We start from the raw sequence: 17,817 nt of genomic DNA, 5'->3' as shown, positions 1-17,817 counted from the left end.
CCCCCCCCCCCCTCCGCTCCCCCCAAACCGCATCCCTTAGGTGTGTTGCACGTGTGCACACACTTCTGCGCTTATACGCGCACCTATCGGTGTTTTCATAAGGAAACGGGGCAATTATTTCAGCGCTGAGGACACCTACATAGGGGTTTATTTTAAAACTGGACAAACACCAAAATGCAAGGATTGCATAAGTGCAATATAATTATTAAATGTCAGACACCTGTTAAAACTCAACACAATCCTGAGTGTGCACAAGCTGCCAGCTACATGGCTGACTATGAGCAAGTATCTGCCAGCTATTGTTTATTGTCTTCAAACTATCTTTTATATTGGCATTTCCACAACGCGGGACCAAGAATGTACCCCTGCAGTGTGTCCAGAGTAGAGCATTTACATCGCAGGATATTTTACAAACTAAAGAGTTAGCCTCCCGGAGCTTCTGCTCCACACCAGCATGTTCGCATGCTGACGTTGGTATCCAGCTCATCGCACTGCAGCGTTCACATACAGCCTCACAGATTCAATGGCTTTGAACTCTTCTAGTTTAACGCATCAGATTGACCATCAGTGTTCCTTGTCTCACAGTTGTCCATTATCATTTGTCCCAAAGCAATCAAAAGTATGTGTCAGGTCCAGTGCCTTCGGACAAATAGTTAGCTGTCAGATGTTATCACAGATATACTGACACAACAACAGGGCATTACGTACACTTTCTGGAATTTGTCTTGTGGCAAACCTTCTCAGTTCAGTTTCCTGGAACAAACAAAGGTGTTTGTGTGCTGAACTATTCAACACACACAAATGTTGCTTCACCGTAGTTGCTTGCAAGCAAATGTTAAATTCCTCTGCCACTGTTAAGTGAAGATCTCTACCCTTCGCTTTAAATGTACCACGGTGCTGACGTTACCCTGCCTCTTCAGTTGCATCGTGTTGCGTTATTGGTGTTTGAAGTGAATGTCTGATCATATGAATGTGAAGTAATAATGTGAATGCTCCCCTGACCTAATTTCCAAGCCTTGGGAGGGCAAAAGTTACAGTGAAAATGATCAATTGACCCTTCGCTGAATCCCCCCCGGCCGGCTAGCAAAAGCAGACCACCCAACCAGCTCCAGCCAGGGCCCTATCCTGTTCTACCGCATAGAACATTTGAGATTTTCTTCATTTTCAGGCTGGTTTTGTGGGTTGAGAGCTAGTCGTGGTTAAACGTTGTTGAGGGGCACTTGTTGTTATAGTGACACGTGTCACCCGGTGGATCATAGTTATGCTGGGAGGGCAGTTAGTGACAGTGTGGGCTGCGTGGTAGCTCCAACAGCTTGACGAAGCGGCGGCGAGGTCGGAGCTTAGAGAAGGGTTGATGGAATTTCAGCTACTTTCATTTTTAATGAAATACATTTGGAGGCAGTTGTGTAATATGTATTAGACTACAGATAGATACTGTAGCATCTATCTATCTATCTATCTATCTATCTATCTATCTATCTATCTATCTATCTATCTATCTATCTGTCTGTCTGTCTGTCTGTCTGTCTGTCTGTCTGTCTGTCTGTCTGTCTGTCTGTCTGTCTGTCATCTCACTCTAGAGATAAGTGAGCGGTAATTTTTTCACCACTTTAAGGCACAAAGAGATTTTATTTGCATTTGAGAGGTTGGAAACAATATTGTGTCAACAATCACAAACTGTATATGTGAAGATGATTTTCTGAATGTATAAAAACGTGTGAAAAGAATTGTAGAAAAGGCTTTTTACTTTAGTGTTAAATTACATTTGATTTTTATATCTGATTTTTTTTTTTCGGATATACGGTCAATATTTATTTTTTACAAGCGCTGTTGTAACACTTCAACGATGTCTAGAAAAGCTACTGAAACAATGAATGTCGCTTCTGTCGTCCCCTTCCTCCGACATTGTGTTTATATTAATATGAATTCATACTGTAAACAAATGAATGCTGCATTTTATTGACAGTTATCTGATATTGTTATGGATTGTATATCTGCTTGTTGCACCTTTTTGCATGTCTGACACTGCCTTCTTTCTCCCCTGACAGAATTGTACAATAAATCTTTTCTAGGGAAATATATATCAAGTCTCCCTCTCTCTCACTTTGTGTCTTTTTCACTCCTGGGTTTGAGTTTGGTAATAAAAAAAAAGATTTAAAATATATATATATATATATATATATATATATATATATATATATATATATATATATATATATATATATATATATATAACTGAAGAATTTAAATAATGGTTTCCTGGAGCTTCACAAGGGGAAAGGAGGAATTGAAGTGAGTGAGGCTTGTGTCTGTGCAAGACCAGCTCTACATTTTGTTCCACTGAGTTCACTTACTGGCTGCCCACAGCGATCCTGGTCCTCAAGATTATTTCATATGTCCAGAAATGAAACGGACGCATTCCTTCGTCTTCATGTTTATCTTGCTCGTATTTGTGCAATCGAAAGAGTCCAAACCCTTAAGGTTGAATCCTGTTGTTTCACACATCACCTTCAGTGAGGCTCGCAGAGACGATGACTTGACATTCCCCAACTGCCATTATTTTACCATTTTGAGCATTCAAAAGCACTTCAAGAGACACCTTTGTTGCGCAGGAATGTCTGGACATACTCAGAGCAGATAAGAGACTCGACATTTAAATTGTCTACCATGTTTTATGACCCCCATCTTCGAGGTTTTTATGGTCATTCACATTCCTGAGGCCATAGCAAATCATCCAATTGATCATAAACAACTTAAAAGAAACTTTTCCTTGATAATTTAGGCCTAGTCATAGTAAGCATATGTTTTAAATATACATTTTATATGTCCGTTTTTGAAACCTACTATATTCATAACATTTTTGTAGCACTGTAATATCTTCCTTTTATGATTTTTTTATGTACTTTTTACATCATACCATATTCCATGACATTTTTTTAACTGTTCTAGGACGCTTTTAAGAGAATTTTACTTTGATTTAATGCTATGAATTGAAGTTTAATCAAATCAATTTAATCAATAACAGCATTATGAGTCAAACTAAGAAAAAAATATGTTGCATAATCAACATGATACAATTACAATTTAGTCATTTATGTATGACATGTACATTAAAAATGTCAGTGTAGGATGACAGAAATTTTTTTTATAGATTGCAAGACATGACAGAAAATGTTATATAAAAAGCTCAGGAAGCATTTACAGATTTGTCAGGCCAACAATGGATATTATGGTGTGTGTATGTGTGTGTGTGTGTCCTGTGTGTGAAGGTGCTAATGTGCATCATAAACGAGTGCTCCTCATGCTTTGGCAGTGTGGACTGGCTTCCTGTTGCACAATCTGCAAAGCCAGCGTCAGAGTGCGCCGTCAGCTTCCATGTGTGCGTGTCATGTCATTGGGCTTTCTGTCAGGTTTAATTATTGTGCAACAGCAACACAGTGAAGTACTTAACAAATGAAGACTGAGAACTTTGAGACAGACCAACCACTGCAGGACATACATTGTTGCCGTTTGGCAACGCAGACGATGACAAAACCAATGAGGGTATGTTCCCTAAACCATTGCCTGCTGAAAATATGACGTAAAGAGCCAAATCTAAATTGGACAGGACTTCAAGACATGAGCGCTTGTATTAGTAAAGCCAACAGCACCCTCTGGTGGTCACAACACATTAAGGATTATCACCCTAGAAACTGTCCTTCACGTTTACGGTATTCAAATCATGTCATGTGCATCATGACTCATCTTTTCCTCTACGCATCACTAATTTGAGATTAAGGTTTAGCCTCTCGTTTGGTGAGAAATATACGAGACAAATGCAATAGAGTACACACAAACCTCTCTGCAAAAAGATACAATGGGTTCTCCACGATTTGGTTACAGTCTTAATTCAATGAAGATCATGGAGTTCAGTGGCATAACTCATTTATTATTGAATAAAAATTGGACATGAACACGTGCAGACTAAAAACCAGTGTAACAAATTGACAACCCTAAACTTTTTCAAATCAAGTCTGCATCCCCTGCTGTAAAAAAAAAAAGAAAGAAAAGTAAAACAGATCTATAATTGAAACTGTACAAAACACAGCTTTCGCAACATACATTTGTCAAAAAAAAAAAAAGATGGAAAAAAAATACCACTCGCCCACCTGTCCCTTAATGTGCAAACATACTGATCTTCCTGAATGATCGCCTTTATTTTACATTTGTTCATTCAATGGTTCCACTGAGCGGTTCGCTTTTATAAATCAAAGCGTTCACATTTTGTCAGCAGATATCGATCCATCTTTACACTGTAAATAAGTTTTGTTTTCCCAAAGTCCATAACTTTAACATGTAAAACTAAGAACATAAGGGTAGGCTAGAGGAGATGTGGTGTTCGGGGGTGAGGGGGCGGCATCGTGGGAGAATGAATGTAAAACTTATACTTGGCAGGACAAGCGGTCTGGGACTGATGTCACTTGCATTGGTGTCTGACCTGGCTGAAAAAAAGGTTAGTAAACCTACAAGTGGTCCCCTAAATGCTGGTAGATACGGCTGCGGCCTGGGTTCCTCAGACGCACACTTCCTATCCATAGAAACACAACATCAACCACCTCTGCCAAATATCAGCTACAAGTGTGTCGTTGTGTAGAGTCAAATTAATGAGTATTCTATCACCAAGACATTTGTACATGCAGAAGGTATTGGGTAGGATTTAGGTAATGTCCACATCGTTTCCATGAATGCCACCGACAAGGCAAAAGTCTATATATATTTATATAAAAAAACAACTTAATATTTAGTTATTCGTCTTAGGCAAACAAAATTAAAAAGGTTGAAGAGAATCAACATTCCTGTAAATCATAAAGTTTAAATGGTCATTTTCAGGATGCATATGAGAAACCCAGAAACCCAACTAGGTTGGCATTACGCTGGTAATTTACCCCCCAAAAAAAACAAACTTGGCTTGTTCTCTCAACCACGGCAGAGGTGCAGCATTTGGCTTTGACAACTGCAGTGAGGATGTCATCCAATGTCAGATATTTGTTTTGCTTACATAATAGTTTAAATACAACCATTTAGTTAACCCTTAGAAGACTTTGCAAGATGACAGTTAAGTAAATGAAAAAGACCAGGAGTCACACTGTGTTGAGAGGACACGCCAAATCAGATTTAGTTTTGAGTATACCGAAAATACTTCAGTGACCATCAGTCCGAGAGATAGCCTGTTGGTGTGTGTAGGGAGAGGGGGGAGGGGAGGGGTCTCAGCGGCGGTGACGGCTATGTCCTGAGTGCCCACTACTGCTGTGGTGTTTGCTCTTGTGGCCACGCTCCCTCTCCCGGTCCCTGTCGTAGGACCGAGACCTCTCCCTCTCCCTCCGGTCTCCTCGATGGCCACCTCCTCGCTCATGTTTGTGTTTCTTTGCCGAGAGCTCAAAGGAAGTGCGGTCTCTGTCTCTCTCCCGTTCTCTCTCTCGGTCGCGCTCCCGGTCCACTTTGACCGGCGTGCGGGATCGCGTGCGAGAACGCGATCGCTTCCTCTTGTGCCCGGAACCTCCGCCTCCACTGTTGCTGTGGCGACTGCTGGGCTTGGAGTCGCTATTGCCGTGGTTGCTGGACTTGGTCTTGAGGTGGGGGAGCAGGGGTGAGGGCGGATGGCGCCGAGGCGATGGACTACGACTGTGGGAGCGGGAGCGGGAGCGAGAACTGTACGTCCCCGAGTGACTGCGTCTGCTGTTGTAACTGTGGAAGCAGAGACAAAAGACAAAGATGAGGAATACAGTCAGCCAGTTATACAACAATAAAAGTTATGTTGAGACCTTGACGGCACGTTTAAAGTTATCGTATCACACAAGTCAACACTTGCGTCGGGAAACAAAAAATATTTAAACATATTCAAAGAGATCTTACTGTCTTCGAGGAGACCGGGATCGAGACCGGGAGCGTGTTCTTGAACGAGATCGACTTCGGCTCCTGCTGTTCCTCCCAATCTTCATGTCTTTCCTTAAGCTAAAAACAACAACATATATTAGGAACTTATACAATATATAAAGACAAGCACTGTTAGAGAAGTAGCAGCCAACTCGTACTCTGAAATGCCCCTCATGTGTGTGTTTCCTACCCATTGTGTGGACTCTTGTTGACCTGAGTCCGGCTCTCTGGCTCCTTCTTGGCGGGTTTGAGGGTTAGCTGGGGGTTTGGAGACTTCTCCTCCACCTTTGCAACGCTTGGGGAGCACGGCTTGGAAGCAGGAGAGAAGCCCCCCAGTGTGGACAATGCAGGGGTACCATCAGGGTTCAGGCCTTTAGCTTTCAGCTTGGCCTCTGCCAAGAACATTTTCCTCCGCTCCACCTCCTTTTCCATCTGGTCATAGTTAGGCTGGAGAAGAAACCACACTGTCAGTCTACAGACGCTACTGGATACTGAGAGCAGTGCAGCTAATAGGTTTGTTGTGACATGATGTTTTTCCTATGGCGAATGAATCTATGCCAATGTTTCCAGCTTTGTAGACCGACAAGATGTGTTACTGAGGAAAGAACCGACCCGTGAAAGATAGATGGATAGATATATATATAGTTTTGGTCATACATTAATCCATCATTTTAGTCTTTGACTCACATGAACAGCGGTGCTGTTGACACTGTGCTGCTTTACAATACTTGGCAGAGGCAACTTTGTACGTGCTGAGATGTTGGCTGCTGTGATGATCAGGCTTTCATTAACTCCACCCCCAACAAATAAGACCAGAATTAGTGTCACTGACTAATGTTTCAGAACTCTATGCACCAAGTGAAGTAAGCTTTTAAATCCCAAAAAATTGCCCTCAAAATAGTCTTTCAATTTCCTCCATTAAAATAGACAAATGTCTAAAATGTTCTACAAGTCACAAGTTCATACCAGTAGTGTGCTTGTAAAAAGATAACTACCTTCTTCCTGGTGTAGAGTTTGAGGGTGGTGATGCAGACCTCTTTAACTTCATCCTCACTGGCTCCAAACAGAAGGTACCAATTGGGTCTGGATGGCAGAGGTATCTGGGAGACACACACACAAATGTGTTATTTTAGGAGTATAGCGATAGAGGTTGAGAGTGACAACATTCAGTGCGAAATCAATGAAGCATTTGAGGCAATGTGACACCGGGATTCAGGTAACCTTTTCTTCTTACCTGCAGGGCTCGAGCAGCGAGGAATATGCAGGCACAGGCAATAGTCTCGGCTTGGAATCTCACAAACACGTTGGTCCTTAGGGTATCATTCATGTAGTTCCTATAAAGACAAAAACAACACATAGAAAAAAAAACATAGCATCTCGTCTACACAAAGCCACCTCTTACCCATGCCAACATACTTTAGGACGAGTCACGACTTTAGCCGCGAGTTGTTACGGTCGGTCAATGATCTGCAACATGTCTTGGCTATTTTATCAGGGCTTTATGTTTGTCTAATTTCTGGTTGAGATTTTATTTTGTCATTTCTTTTTTTAAACTCAGCCAAATCTATGAACACAGAAAGAACCTCATCTCCACACAGACATTTCTTGTGGGTGCCCTTTGAAAAAGCAACAACATTAACTGCTCAGACATCCTCATATATAGGCTGCCGTTTAAAGATTATTCCAATAGAGCCACTAACAGCATCAAATTAATCATAAGCCCTGATAGCGATAAAGACAACGGTTATACATTTTAAGTTTCACAGTACTGAACAGCGATATGCATTTGGATCTTTCACAATTTTAACTTTGTCCATTTCTCTCTGGGGCATCCATGGGAGTGCTGTATGTCACAGGTAAAGCATGAAGACACAAATGGGAAAAGAATCTACTGAAGACCTGCCAACACCATTTTACCACACTGACCGTAAAGTAGCTAGATTAGGATTAATGATGATTGAGATAATGACACATGCCGTGTGTGAGGGGAGGCATGCAGACATACAGATTCAAGGCATTCGTTAAGAATGCAGTGGCTTTCAAACTGTTATATCTGAGGGAATAGAAGGCACAGCATGTATGGTGGCATGCATGAAAGATAAGAGTTTGGGAGTCAGTGGCATGTTGATGTAATCAAATGATGCAGCACTGGTCTAATTGTCTGACAATGGTTTGTGGTACTCACATTGATTGGAAGGCTCAACTGCAAAACAGCAACCACTTTAAACTAACATGAACGCCCTCCAGCCACGATATGAAACAAACCCCCGTAAGACCACTTATTGTCTTTGTAACCCCATTTCACTATAACTCTAAAAAAAAAAAATATTACGTGGAAATCTATGCCTTATTACTTGGGTTGAGTGAAATCTCTGTAATATAAACAGATTGTGCATTAGTGGGTTGTCTGGGACAATGGGTAAATTAGATTAGCCATGAAGAGTTAGGGGAAAAAAAGGAAAGACAAAATGGCCAGGATGTGAATCAGGGAAGTACAGGGTGGTGTGAGTGTCTATGTCCTTAAGAAACATAGAAGTCCGAAAGACAAAAAACGTGTGATAACAAAAACATGATGGTTAAACCCCGATTCAGATTGCCAAGAGGAACTACAACCAGCAACAAAATACAACTAATCACAAAGCAGTGAAACTTCTCTAATTGCTCCGTGTCAGGATCCACAGTTCCACCCATTCAGATAATGTAACCTGCTCTACTGGAAGGATGCCGCATAGTTAACATTGCCACGCCGGGCTTACTTCCTGCACTTTGGCATGTGAAACTGCTATGCTAACGCTACCATACATAGCACATGGCCGCTGGATTCTGACTGCTGCGTGGGCGAGACAGGTCCGTGGAGGCAAAACCTGAGAACTGGATCAGCCTGTAAGACAGACACATGTCTGGACACCAAATAAGTTGGGGACAGGACACAGTATACTACTGTAAATATTAAAAAAAATAGGCAGGTAAATTGGTCGAAAAAAAATTATTCTGTTGTGGCTAAGTTTACTTCATTGCTAGATGCAAGTAAACTAGAAAAAAAGTCAGAATATAAACGTATATGTAGCTACTTAGCAAAACTGGGTATTACAGTTGAAACCTTTGTAGCAAGACCAATAAATACAAATCCTTTTGGACACCCAAGAGAAAACAAGATGATGTTGGCTGATGGGAAAGGCCCGCCCGCCCCCTTCAGTGAATCTCGGCATTGGGATTGGCTGTCTGGAGAGGGGCAGCCAGCCAATGAAGGGAGCTTCCTTAGGTCATGTGGTTGAAGGAGGCAGAGTTCAGAGGTTCTTTATGTGACTTACCAGCATGGACTACCCTTTAATCAAAGAGTAGAGAGAAAGGACAAAGTTAAACCAAGTTCCATGGGCACCGCACATCAAACAGACTTTACAGCAAAGCCATGTAAGGGCAGACAAGAGAGTGAGACACGCAACAGGTTGGCAATTTTAAAAAATTGCTTCATCAAAAAAAAAAAAAAAAAAAGAGAAGTGGAAGGGTTAAAATGAAGTGAGGGAACGTCGCAGTCAAACCTGGGCAAAATGGTTGTTGAATAATTTTCAAATATGTGCTTAAGAACACATGGGGCACCTGAACATCACTTATCCGACAGGTGTCGTTTCCACATATGGGTTTGTTCCAAGATCCTAGCAGATAAATAAAGTGCTCTTCACGTGATTCAACCATTTGAAACTCGTTCAACTTGATATTTAGCCCAGGTCTGGTGGCACTTCTTGCAGACATGACACAGGTTGCTGCGGTTGGAGATGGTCAGTGGAGAACTAGGAAGGAACTTACCAGGCCGTCTGGACCAGTGTCTGGTTCTTCTCACATTCAAGGACTTGAAGGTACATGACGATGATCTGGAATCAGAAAACCACGGTACGTTAGAAACACAGAAACGCCCAAACTGCTTCATTGTTAATGCTGCACTGAGATGTGAGAATACTCTGCAAAAGCAGTTTCATATGTGGTTGCACCTGCATGGTAGCTCAAACTTAACTTACACTGTGCAGCAACACATAAAGAGCTAGGAGTGTGGCTTAAACTCACCTTGTGGGGATGCTTGACATGCACACAGAAGCCCAGCTCCTTCAGGATCCGCCGTTCTCCTTTGATAACTTGGTTTTTGGTATTTATGTAGTTCTGATCAAGTATCAATGAACTTGGAGTCCTGGTTCATAAAGGAATCAAAATAAAATAATGTTTCCCCCTTTGGAAATAAAATTAAATAAAGAAAGTGCCCTTTTGATTTCTTGCACTCTTTTTTTTCCCGTTCCAACCAACTTAAAGCAACAGGTTTAACTGTTTGCATGCCTGACAGTTTGCTGGGGTTTGAGGACTCCTGTGGTTCCAGCGAAAGCATATGGGATTTTTTAGACCGCTCTCAACCTCATTCACCATGTGTCAAAGCTTTAACAGAAATATCAACTCAGACCATCGGCCACACCCTCAACTTGAAAACATTTTACAATCTTCAAATGTTGACTCAAATAAAACTAAAAACCTACTATGACAAGATGTCACTAATTATTCCAACTTATTATCATGTATTGTGTATGCAATTAAAGTTAACGGTTAAGTAACCAAAACTCAACTTGTATTCATTTGCATCGTATCCAGAACAAGAAACTTTCCCTACAAACACAACACTTCACCAACCTACAACATATCTGTTGGTTAAACAGAGTATTTTAAATGCTATCAATCCAAACCAAAAAGTTACAAAAAGCAAATGTATAACATCTATTAAAATAACCTCACCATACTAAAATTGACAACTTAGATTGGTATGGATTGTGATCAATAAATCGGTATAGAGGTGTGTAAGCCTCCCTATTATACATCATGTACCATTTATGATGTGCAATATATATATTAAAATACCAGAATAAATAAACTTCAAACACTGAGTATAATTCAGTATATTTACAAAGGGTCCAAATTAAAATCTTGTAATTTTTAGTGTCTTAAAGAGAAAATGTGAGAATACAGATGTGAATACTGTCATGCTGAAAATCACGTGCATAGTAAAATCATCTGTGGGATGTCCAATATTTAACATGACCAAATGTCCAAATCCACATCTTAACAACAGACTTACGACAAGTGCATCACGGTTACGTTACACTTGATACCGATTCAAATTCACTACAGATAATGGCAATTTATTAAAGCTACAGTGCATGCACTGACCCTAAACAAAAACATAACCCTCATTGAATACAAGTATCCAGTTAATTATTATATTGTCAAAAAACAAGGTGATATTTCGATTAAAGCTATGGGTTGGCGAACCGTTGGTGAATGGGGTTTTACTCTTAAAGCACAAACAAGATGCACAGTGAAGAGCAGTCAGTGAAGAAGACTACATTACCCAAGGGTCCGCAGATTGACGGACAGATACCCAAAGCTTAAGAATGAACCACAGGAGTCCTCAAGGAGCCCCGGGGGCCAAGGACCTTCGGCCAACCTTTCATCCCCGATCCCAGCGCCCCACGGTGGTTCAGACCACTGGATTCTCCCACAGGAGGGGGTGGGGTGGCTCTGGGGGAGGAGAGACCCCCTTGCATCATGGTTGTCATGCCGACTGCTTCATCTTACGTACCATTCCACATCACCCAGGCTTTGGTAAATGTAGCTGGTCGCTGTTAGTTGGTTGCAAGGGAAAAAAGAAGCCAAGTTAATGCCATGGTCTATAAGATAGACATGAACATATTTCTAAGAAGACAAAGGCACAAGCAAATAAAGCTGTGGTGCCTTGTCTTACAATGCAGGCCAAATTTTAAAGTGAGTTTTTTTCCCACAATTTCAGTGCAATGTCAAACTCAGATGTTATAAGTAGACAACACTTCTGAGACTACCAGTGAAGCGGAAACTGAAAAGTTTTAAAATGGTTTAGAGTACAAGGATATACAGAAGAGCACTTTCACAGCAAAAGACATAGTACAACTTTATATTGGATAAATGATCTATTTCACAAAAACATGTATTTTTTTCCCAATGTCGATACTTACTTTTTGCCTCTAATCTGTCTCAGGTGGTGAAAAACATTTATGACATCTCGTATTCGTCTCGGAGCTTCCTCAATCTTGGAGGCCAAGTTGATACAAGCCATCGCAACAATCTGTAAAGAAGATAATTGAAACAAACGATTGGAAGAAAGAGTTCAATAAACTAGGTCATGCATACAAAGATTTTGAGTACATCAAAATGTACCAATGAAGAGACACAAATGTATCAAAGACTGTTCTGTCTACTATGATAGCTACAATTTAAATATCTCTGTAGAAATGAAGTCACGGTGGGACATGTTATTAACCTCAGGTAGGATAGCGTCAAAGAAGTGTTTAATTTGTATGTCCTATGTATTTTTTTTTTGCTTAATTATGATGCACGTCATAATAAACAGTGTAATTGAGCGTTTACCAGTTTGGCCACTTGTAGATGGCAGTACTTATCATTCCAAACAAATACAAGTAGTAAAAAAAAATGTATTTAGTTTAATTAATATTACTGATAAAATGAGATGTATAAAGTGACATTGACCAGCCAACCAATGACCAGTTGATTTTAAGACTGCATATAAGATGTTTTCAACAAAACGATTTAAGGTATTCCACGAGAGAAAAATGAATAATGTGATTTATTAGGCATTGTCTTTCCCGTTTCCTGGGTGTTTTATTAGTTGTCTCGATTATTAAGGACATTCCGTCTTACCCCTCTTCCTTCTTCCAGCAGTTCAAATAATGCTGGTAAACGTATCGACAATATGGCTGCCACAAACGTAACCACAACGATGAGCTACGCTAAGAAAACCGGCGTCCTGACAAAGAGACACACGCTTTAACAGACTCACCTCAAAACTGTGCTTGACGAAGGACTTGGAGTAGAAAAAACGATGAAACAGCACTTGCCCCGTTGCCATTGCAACCTGCCAACGAAAACACCGAGCATTACGATTGGACTCGTGTAAAGCAGGCCTAACCTTGCACAATGGACCGCCGCCATTTTAACTACACCACGCCAACAGTAGCAAACAGCTAACAGCAGGCCGCGATGTGCTTAAGAATAAAAACGAATACTTAAGGCGAATAAAAACACACACAGACACATTTAAATATACTACAATTCAATGAGGTTTACCTGCGGTAGCCGGAGAAGAATGCCCGCAGACTGAATCAGTTCACAACCGAGGATGCGGAGGTCGGTCTCTATGTTCAAGTCGAGGCCGTCGACCATCGACGGCGTCGGGGAGAGCCTTTCCTCCGGGATGAGCGAGTTGTCGATCGTAAGGTACACCTCCGAGTAAACTTTGTCACCAATAAGGATGCCATCGTTGTTAGTGGACGCGTTGGACGATACAGAGAGGGGACCCGCAGCCATCTTCACCCGAAAAATTAGCGATTATCGGTTATTAGCGACAAACTCGTCCAGCCTCGACGGAACGACCGCGGAGCAGGTTGACTGACAAAGCACGTGACGTCACCGCCTTGTTAGGACGCAGACTTGTGTGTGCACATCCCCGCCGAGAAAGTAGTCCCTCAATATCAAATCGTTGATTTAAAAAAAAACAACAACACGATTTCGCTCAAAAACTTCACTGCAATGTAACATGCATTAATACTCTTACTGTTATTTAAGGGGTCACTCATTTACCAATTACTTCCATCTTATTTTATCATCTGTTTATCGTTTGCACGGCACAGTCCGACAGTCTAAACAAAGTTAATCACGCATTTTACAAATACAGCTAAAAACAGATCCACTGACTTGAGATACACATAACTCCATTGTTTTCCATTACATATGATGTTATCTCATGCTTCCTTCACAAGCTCCATGTGAGCTCAGTCTTCCAATAGCAAAAGTATTTTAGATGATAAATTAAAGCTAACATATTTAATAGTTGTTGGTCACAACGGTTTCATTATCTTCATAAACAATACACACTTCTATTCCGGCATCAATAAAACACAATTAAAAAAAAGTTAATTTAACAAAGTAGTGTTATTGTACGGGGGCTCAGTTTTACAATTAGTTAAAATAATACCCCCACATATTTAGCTCCTTAAATATCACTTCATATTAGAAATACAAGCGTCTCACTAGATAATTTAATTATTGTAGTAGTTATTGTGTCGTTTCCAACATCACGCGAAGGCAACAGAAGGAAGCGACTCACCACCAGCAGTTTCAGTGACGTCCTTTACGGGAAAGTCCGGACTTCTCACCCATGGAACATATCCATCCGCCAATAAGGAGAAATATGAGTCACAGGCGAAACTTAGAATTTGTTTTTATGAAATCAGTGTTTGCATGCGTAATGTAGACACAGTGTACAGGAAGCCAGTGATATCAGCTTTGTAAATGTTCTGTCTAAGCGTTTAAAGCAACGACCCAAGTCGCGGGAGCAGGACAAGATGGTTAAGACTAAGTCTGTGCTTGGTTTTAATACTCTGCCATTGGTTCTGTAAAAGAAGGCGCAGCCTCATGTGATTAGTGAGTCCAGGGAACATTGTGTTCATTCAGTGTTCAGCCTCCAGAAATTGTGTACATTGAAGCATTGCAGTAACTAAAAGCAGGCAGCAGGGAGAACTAGAGACCCACCGGTTAAGGTTTCTGAAAACCAGGTGCCCTATGAAGCATGGTCTTCTGGATCCTGCATTATTATTACCTGATCTTGATACCTTGTCTTGTAGAAGTTTAGTTACAAGACTAATTCATTTGTTTCTATCTCTAGTTTCCAATGTTTTGACTTGATATCCTAAGGAAGTTGTGTCCACTTGCAAACTCATCATAGATCTCAGATTGTTTAATTTGAATATGTGTTTGAGGTCAAACTAATTAACACTGATATTTTACCAAAATATAATTTAAATCTTTATAATTTTACTGGGTCAACAGGTGAATATAGGAAAGTTTTTACATTTAGGCTGCTGTGTGCAGTGCATACGGGGACCAAACAACTCACAGGGGGATGACATGTTGGCTGGTGTGTGTGTGTGTGTGTGTGTGTGTGTGTGTGTGTGTGTGTGTGTGTGTGTGTGTGTGTGTGTGTGTGTGTGTGTGTGTGTATCAAAAGCTATTGTAAGCAATAGCATAATCTTGCAAACATGGCACAAGGGTCCTCTTTCAGAAATTGTTTGAGGCTCTTTGTGGCATGTAAGGGACGGACAGATATACATGCGCACACGCACGCATGCACGCACGCACAAACTCACACACACACCTGGCTTTACCTAATACACCACATAGGGTGGCAGACTGAGGCCTCATTGTCCCCGTCATTAACCAACACCTACAACCAGCACCTCGGGCCCCGCACTTACGCAGTTACCACGACGACAAGAATACTGAGCATTCTTTCTCCGGTTGCCCGGGTGACACTAATTATAGGGTGTGGGAGGGCTCACGGGACAGCAGAATTCCGGAACGACCAAAACGAAGCAGGAGAGAGGCATTCAGGGCCGCCCAGTGACGAACAAGGGCTTAGTTATACACACACGCCACTCCCTGGAGTGTGTGTGAGTGTGTGTGTTTACAAGCAACTTGCACAGATTCACCAGGGACACGTGTGCATGCCTGCCTTGCAATGATAATTACTGTGAGGAGATCACACACTCCAAATGTGTGTGAAAGGCATGCCTGGTGTGTTTACATGTGAGTGTTTGTGTGCGCGGCCATTTGTTCAGGCTGATTACATTTGAACGTTGAGTAGCGATCACTCATGTCAACGTAATGGCTCTTTATGTTGTGAGCCTATACATACATCTCAAGATGTAGAAAGTGCTTCCAGAGGTTGTATCTATTCACACAAACACCAGGAAGGACACTAGGTCAAGGTAGGAGTAGAAAAGAGGGAGCTGACAGGATCGGAAATAAAGTCAAGGCACAGAAAGAGAGGCCGACAAGGAATTCATTTTTAGAAACAGGGTCACAGTGGTTTAATAATAAAATTAATAAGGCCAAAGAGATTGGATGAATATTGACAAATAGACATATATGCATGTGTGGGTGCCAGAGAGAGAGAGAGAGGGGGGGGTGTTTGTGTGTTGTCAGGACAGTGTGTATCGGGGGATAGAAGACAGTGTGTTTTTGCCACTGACTGTCATAAGAAGAGGTGATCACTTCAATTACACAGCAGACATGCAGGTCACGGTGGGAGGAAGTTTAACCGGGATAAAAGGGTATGTCAGCATGTGCGGGGTGAGCGATTGTCAACTGGTCAGCCTCTGTCTGGAGGGGACCCTCTTTGAGGGAGACGTTTTGTCAAAGCAGGAAAAAAAAAGAAGAAAGAGTTGGATATAGTAACATTAAGGATGGCTCTGTTCTGTTCAAGTGACCCAGTCAGCCATGTCAGAGTGACAGCGAGGCAGCACGAACAATACTAGAACTCTGGAACCTGAAGCAGCGAAATAGAATTCAAACACCATTAATGTTATTAATTCCACTTTCCTGTTTGGACAAGTCAAAATGTTTGCCACAGGAAGGGTCTACAGGGTTTGGTATGAAACCATCAATACACTTTTTTGGAACTACTGTATGATAACAATATATTGGTTTCACTGAGCATCCAAAACCTTTAAGGGCTGAAAGTTGGCAACACATATCTGGTGTTCTTCTTCTTGTCAAGGTATACTTCGATTAGAAGGTTCCTAATTTTAATCTAAAATGAAGTTGGCAAAGAAGTTTAAGACGAGTGCTCCAAACAATGGAAAGTTTCAACATGGAGAGTTTAAAACTCGTCTGCTGATGAAGACCATTTGTTCAGGTCATAAAGTTTCGGAACAAGCCAGTAAGTGGACCTTAAGTTGAGCAAAACATTTTTTGTTTTCTCCTCACTTATTTTGTGAAATGAATACAGGGTTTGCTCATTTTACATTGCTCAATGCGAGAGAAATAATAATAATTTGGGTCCAGGAACATTCTCACTGGCATGTGGCATACGAGACATACGCACACACCACATTGTGATGATTATCATATAATCCTTGTCCTTCAGTGAGTTTACTTGATTTGAAGAAACTGAGTTGTGGGGGTGTTAGCACGGAAACCACCAATCACTGGAGACACACACACACACACACACACACACACACACACACACACACACACACACACACACACAAACACGCACACAGCAAAGTCTCATGTAACGAGTAAACACTCACAAGGCCACAGGAAAGCAACAAAGAGTCAGCGGCGGTGCACAAAAGAAAAAGCCTTTGTCACATAAACGGAATAAGTATTGCTATTTTTCATAAAGGGGCAGCGAGGGAGTGTTAGTTGTGGGGGAAGTTTTCTTCGGAAAGCTTATTAAAAATCTTATGCAAACACAGTTCATAAAATGTATTAAAAAAAAACTAAGTAAATTTCTATATTTAGAATTCACGATATGAACCACTTTGTCATCTGGAGCAGAAAAAGTTCCATTTTAACCATCGTGACAAAAAAGCAGAGGAGGTAGAAGATTAGCTTTTAATGAAACAGACTCTTCATTGTTTTATATTTTAGAACGTCCTCTCCCCACGGACCGAGACCTTAAGCCGCGCGCGCGTGTGTGTGTGTTTTGGCAAACAGAGAAAACGTTGGCAGGGTAAAATCATTACCGTCACACCTTTCTGTGCGAACGACGTTTCACGTGCATTGTCTCACAGATGGGTTGGAAGAGAGGGACACGAGGAAGTCAAACTAAAAGGCTTTCCATGTGTGCCAGTAAGCGGGGAAATGAGTTCCATGCCACACACACTTCACACATTTCTCCCATCATGCCAATTCATCCCAAATGTAGAGGGAGAGGAAGAGGGAGAGGGGAGGGGGGGTGGAAAGACCTTGCACGGAGTGAATGATGTCAATAACACACAATGCCTGATTGGTGAGGGCTGGTAATTGTTG

General features: G+C 41.4%; 1 protein-coding gene across 7 annotated transcripts in view; it reads right to left on the bottom strand.

Annotated features, from left to right (window-relative positions):
- Window positions 1-3,907: 3,907 nt before the first annotated feature.
- lekr1 (Leucine-, glutamate- and lysine-rich protein 1) overlaps window positions 3,908-17,817 on the bottom strand; it is an 80,470-nt gene continuing 66,560 nt past the window's right edge. The window contains exons 1-10 of one of the 7 annotated variants that reach the window (XM_068584799.1): window positions 13,066-13,405; window positions 12,779-12,853; window positions 11,937-12,046; window positions 9,973-10,093; window positions 9,718-9,782; window positions 7,148-7,247; window positions 6,909-7,013; window positions 6,104-6,360; window positions 5,893-5,991; window positions 3,908-5,724 (exon numbers count right to left, since the gene is read on the bottom strand). In XM_068584799.1, coding sequence (XP_068440900.1) covers window positions 5,247-5,724; window positions 5,893-5,991; window positions 6,104-6,360; window positions 6,909-7,013; window positions 7,148-7,247; window positions 9,718-9,782; window positions 9,973-10,093; window positions 11,937-12,046; window positions 12,779-12,853; window positions 13,066-13,305 — 1,650 coding nt within the window. In that variant the 5' untranslated portion in view covers window positions 13,306-13,405 and the 3' untranslated portion in view covers window positions 3,908-5,246. Of the gene's footprint in view, window positions 5,725-5,892; window positions 5,992-6,103; window positions 6,361-6,908; window positions 7,014-7,147; window positions 7,248-7,272; window positions 9,239-9,717; window positions 9,783-9,972; window positions 10,094-11,392; window positions 11,568-11,936; window positions 12,047-12,778; window positions 12,854-13,065; window positions 13,409-17,817 lie in introns of those variants that run through there. The other 6 variants (XM_068584795.1, XR_011077928.1, XM_068584800.1 and 3 more) reach the window with 6 other exon arrangements.

Source organism: Clinocottus analis, unplaced genomic scaffold (assembly GCF_023055335.1).
Source record: "Clinocottus analis isolate CAN_PGR_092001 unplaced genomic scaffold, fCliAna1.0.p SCAF_2, whole genome shotgun sequence".
In the NCBI taxonomy this organism is placed as follows: domain Eukaryota; kingdom Metazoa; phylum Chordata; class Actinopteri; order Perciformes; family Cottidae; genus Clinocottus; species Clinocottus analis.
Note: the sequence above shows the minus strand (reverse complement) of the source record. Positions and strands in the feature narration are given on the sequence as shown.